At 50.5% G+C, this 5,337-nt stretch overlaps 1 protein-coding gene across 1 annotated transcript in view; it reads right to left on the reverse strand.

The window, feature by feature from the left end:
• Positions 1-677: 677 nt before the first annotated feature.
• Positions 678-5,337, reverse strand: part of IKZF3 (IKAROS family zinc finger 3 (Aiolos)) — a 29,016-nt gene continuing 24,356 nt past the window's right edge. The window contains exon 7 of the mRNA XM_010149058.1: positions 678-1,381. Within this exon, the coding sequence (XP_010147360.1) occupies positions 678-1,381 (704 nt within the window). The remainder of the gene's footprint in view (positions 1,382-5,337) is intronic.

Here is a 5,337-nt window from a genome sequence, read left to right on the forward strand (position 1 = left end):
GACATCGTTCTTGGCGACCGTCAGGAAGGAGGAGTTTCCATCCACGGAAATCGGGATTCCCCCCAGACCGCAGGGATGAGCCATCACTGGGTATCCCAAAAACGCGTCCTGTTGAAAACCCCAAGCCCAAAACCGGTCACGTTGCTTATTTTGCTATTACTAAGTTGCACGTGGGAGTAACTTCAGCTGAAGCCAAAGGAGGGGTAAGAAAAATGAAAGTAGGGGGGCCGCACGCTCTCAGAGGGGAAAAAGCCTTTACAGAAGAATCATTAATCCCTCCCAGACGGGCGTTTTCCTCCCTTCGGTGCTTAGCAAGGCCATCAGCACTGCAAAGGCTGGAAAAAGCTCCTCCTATTCTACTGGCTACACACCTCACCAAGCGGGGAAGCTGGCGGCAGGGCGTAAAAACCTTTTGCGCTGCGTAAAAGCAATACGTTATAAACCCAAACAGACCTAAAAAAATAAAAATAAAATCTTAAAACGGCTTTTTAGTTTTCGGAAAGTTCATATAAAAACCGGTCTCCGCCCCTGGCATGGCACACAGTAGCGCTCGCCGCAGCAGCCAGGCATAAACACTGGCATAAAAGACTCGAGAAATTTCTTCATACGATTAAAACCCAACCAAACAAGCCTCTCCCCACTCCCCAAGCTCTAAAATTTTAGCAAACGGGTCCTTTTTACTTGAGCACTACTCGGTGCTCTCCCCGCGCTATGTGCGAGGAAAATTCGTATCGGTCGTGGCTTCTGTACCCGCAGACGTTGCACTCGAAGGGGTCGCGGAACCCGTGGCAGCCCATGTGGATGGTGAACATCACGTAATCCAGAAAGAGGACGCGGCAGTGGTCGCAGCGGTAGACGCCGATGGCTTCCCCTTCCTTGTTGATGACCTTAAAGGCATCGCGTGGGCAGAGGGCGGGCGGCTTGATTATGTCGTACGGCCTCGGGAAATCCTTCAAGGACTGGAGGCCGTTGCGGGCCTGAGCGGGGATCATCTGGCTTTGGTGGAAGGTGGGATTCTGCCGCTCCTCGTGGTTGCTGTCAGTGTCTGTGGAGTCTTGGCCGCTGTTGTTTGGGGAAAGGCCTCTGTCAGAAGAGAGGCTTTTGTCCCTCAGGTGAGCATGGCTCTTCTCCGCCTCCTGCGAGCTGCCGTTGGGCACGTCGGCGCGGGTCAGCGCGATGGGGTACAGGCTGCTTATGACGGGGACCATCTCGGAGGTGGGAGCCGGCGGCGTCTGGACGAGGGGGCGCAAGGCTTCAGCCCCGAGGTAGGTGATGGCGTTGTTTATGGCCTGGTCCATCATGCGTCCTTGCATTACGTCGCTCTCCTTGTCGTACACGAAACTCGAGTTGTAATTAACATCAAAACTATGTCGCTTCTCGCCTGCAAGAGAGGAGAGGCCTTAAATTACCTGGGGGGTAAAGAAGTATTTAAGCCCCATGATGAGTTTTCTCAATGGCCGTCATCTCTGGAAGGCGGAGAGGCACAAAACGTTCTCTGCGGAAGGAGGCCGTTCATATACATGAGTAGCCTTTGGGTGGACGGTTTTGGGAGAGTCTTGTTATTTATTTGTTAAAGTCCAGCCTTGGAAGCCAAATATTTAAAAGATGAAGTGGTAAGGATGCTTGCTGGACAAATCATCATTCAATTATTCTGGGATTTAAGGGGAAGAATACTATCAAAGCTTCCACAGAGTAACTTCTCTCACCTTTTTATGCTAGAAAAAGATAAATAATCATTAACAAAAAGACTTGTGAGAGAGTTAATGGGTAATGAGCCAAAACACGTCGCGTTCGGTATCAGGACTGCAACCGTCCGTTCTTGACCTGACCCCTCCCTCACAGAAAAGGTGAAGACAAGAGCTGCCCTTGTCACCACGTTTATCCATGTGACAGAATCTTTTATGTGTCCTTGCCCCCTAGAGTCAACTCTGAGAGCGTACCTGAAATTCGGCTCACCCCTCTTCCAGCAAGGGAGGGTGGGATGGGCAGCACCCCACAGCTAGCTTTCCCTATGCCAGGTGCAGGGAAGGACTAAAAGTGCCCCCCAAAAGGATTCAAGTTGTTTTGGGGTGGGTCTCTAGAAATAAGTAACCGAATCCTGTGGTTAAACATAAAATCGTGCATAGTTTAAACCAAAAATGAACCAGATCAAATGCCTCATGTGCAAGTGAGTTGCAAACATCAGATCCACTAATCTCTTCGTTACGGTAACTCGAGTCGTGTAGATGTTTATCAGTCACCTGTCAACACCATGACTCAATGTGTATGAAACTCATTAGGTTTCACTGCAGAGGCAGAAAACCCAGGAGCTCACGTTTCTCTTCTAAAACACTCAAAAAGGTTAGCGAACCACAAGAGCGTAACTGCTGCCAGCCCTCAACAAAACTCACCACCCTTGACAGAGGAGGAGACAAAACGAGGTAACGCGTCCGTCTGACTCAGAATACCGGCTCCAGGCAAGCGAAAGATGCGAACAAAGTTGAAATTTCAAGAAAACACGCACACACACACACAAAAACCCAAGGGAGAAAAGCAAAAATACACAGGACTGCCTATAAATTTGGGGTTGGGAGTCGCTGATAAGACACAACCCCTGCCATTGTGATCCCTGAGACTCTATTCCTCCATCCCTGCGCGTGACATTTCTCAGGTGCCCTGGGAGGAAAAGTCATTACAGAAAAAACATACAATATGCCCCCTCTCTCCAGTAACCGATACCCCGAGGTGAGCAGCGTCCGCATTGGACATCGCAGCAAGGCGCCGGTAGGCTGAAACCGCGTGAAAGTGCCATGGAAAGGGTTAATTGCGTATTAAAAGCCGACAGCCAGCAGTCAGGAGAAAGCGGGTCTGGAGGGTTTAGGGAAAGGACTATGCAAGGAGCGGGAGATGAATAAGCTGGACCCGGCCTGAAGCAGTTGATGCTTTATGTTTGTAGCCGGCAGGAGCATGTCCTGGGTTACTGCGAGCTAAGCCGCTCCCTGCAGCGGGGGAAGTGCCGCGGCGGTATTGAAACCCGCCCCGTTAAAAATTAAACTTACAGGATCCCTAGTGCTCATTCTCGAAGCAGCCACCCCTTAGCAGAACGTGTTTCCTCTTTCTTTCTTCTATTTTTTTTTTGGTTTGTCTCAGCGCGATGCAAACGCTTTCCCCTCCAAAACCTCACACGTGAGCCGTAGCGCGTGACACGCTCAGGCGCCGCGCAGCGACGCGTCGCTCGCTCCGAACAACGCGTGTAGCTTTTCGCAGCCCGGCGAGGTGCGGACGCCGGAAACGGGGAGTGAACGCGCTTCCGGCCGCTGTGCTAAACCGAAGCGGGCAGCTTCTCATGAGCCTCTGCCCACGGCGGGGGATAATGGTGTTTGCCAGCGGGGCAGCACCCCAGTAACACTTTTACCACTATGAGAAATGTGTTTTTCCTCCTGGTCTCGGGGAGAACTTGTTTTTAAAAAGGGAAGAAATAGAAATCTGTGGGCCAAGGTGCTCAGCTGGTGACGGCACGGCCCCAGGAGGGTTTCATGCAGCAGTGAAGTAGCAGCAGCACAGCTTCCCACCTCTTCTGCTGGGCTACCTTAGTGTTTTCCCGTCTAAATAGCTGGTCGCTAAGCCAGGACGTGCAACATGCCAGGGTTTGTACGTTGGGTCCATCAACACGCAAGGTAAGAGATACAAAAGCATAAAATTCCATTTAAATCCTTGTCCGCTCATCACTAAAGGAAAAAAATCCTTGCGGAGAAGGCTTTGCAGAGGCCCAGTGCAGAGGTGAAGTGCCAAGCATACGGCCTGCTGATCTCTGTCCTCATCTGAGACGTGCAGGCGAGGCAGATTTGAAAAATCAAGTGGGCAGGACTCTGGGTGCTCGTATGAACCCCCGCAGAGCCCCCAGATAAAGGGGGAGGTGGTTTCTGATCAATAGGCTTCATTCACAGAAACGAGCCAAACAAAGATGCCTTGTTAGTACACATCTCTATTCCTTCTTCCTGACAAAATGAAAAATCAGCACCCGTTCCGAGAACGCTGTTTCCCAAGAAATCGCAAAGCTGTCCCGGCAGCTTTGTACTCCTACACACACGGTTCAGAAAGTCACCCAAGTCAAACCAAGGTTGCCCAGGCTGCTCTTGCAAACTTACTTCCCAGGGATAAGAAGGACAGAGTGAGTAATTTTTTCACACGTTACTTAACAAGAACACGCCAATCCCACGGGCTCTAGAAAAACAGTGAGTTTCAGAAATTGGCTATTTTGTTCCTTTGGGTGAACTGCCCTGGCTCCTCCAGCTTCTCCACGCCTCCCTCAACAGTGTCAGCTCGTGCCATCTGCACGTTGCTGAGCACCATCACGAACCAAACCAGGATCCACCCCCTGCGGTAAGGAGCGAGACACAGCAGAAAACACCACCACTGGGCTCTAAGCGTATGCTGAACGGCTGCGTCCTGCTGCAGCCAGGTTAAATAAGAGACAGAAAGGTTGAAGTGGTAGCAATTGTTAAAAAAGATGGGGTGAAGCTGATCTCAGGGCTAAAAAAAAAAAAAAAAAAAGGATTTTCAAAGCCATTTGCATTGGTATTACTTTTTGAATCACAGCACGCCGTGTAAGGTCCAAGTCACAGAGTCAACAGTTTCAGTATTAAAGGCACCGGGACGGAGCGTGCTGGCCTGGCTTCACCCCTGCGTGAAGAGGTGAGCTCTGGAAGCCATACACAGGCACCTAAAGAAAACTCATCAGTCTTCATAGACAAAATTCCAGTGCTACCCATCAAATCCAGCAAGAGCTACGTTACCTTCCCGCATCAAGTTGCCTTTACGCGTGTCTGGATGCCCTGGGTTGGACCTTCGCCCCGGCCGCTCAAGTCAGGTCCCTCAGAACACCCCTCTCTCTGTCAGGTGGGTCTGTGAGAGCAGCTGGTCGCTGCCTGCACACTCAGCCCCACGCTTCTCCCCTCCCCAGTCATGTGTGCGAACACCAGCCACCACACAGGCCCCCGGTCTGGGGGTGAAGGTTACAGTCAGAGAAACAAGCGCTCAGCACCCTGCATAACCCTACAGAACAGACCAAATAAGACATTACTAGCACCGCTGTAACTGCTGACTGAGTCAGGTTTTCACTCAGGACACAAAACTTGCGTTTTTCTTAAAAGGCAAGTTAATGAAGGCAGCACTAGCCAATGGGACCAGGCGTTCACTGAAACACAGAACCTGCCAAACGAGTATTTAAGATCCCCAACACGCAAAACTCTGATCATATAAAATGAAATGCAAAAGAAAATGCCGTGGAAACATCTCGTTGCTTGAATTACCACAAGAAAGGAGCTGATATTTTTCAATCATATTCAAATTCAGCAG

This window comes from Eurypyga helias, unplaced genomic scaffold, assembly GCF_000690775.1.
Source record: "Eurypyga helias isolate BGI_N326 unplaced genomic scaffold, ASM69077v1 scaffold32463, whole genome shotgun sequence".
Taxonomy (NCBI): Eukaryota; Metazoa; Chordata; class Aves; order Eurypygiformes; family Eurypygidae; genus Eurypyga; species Eurypyga helias.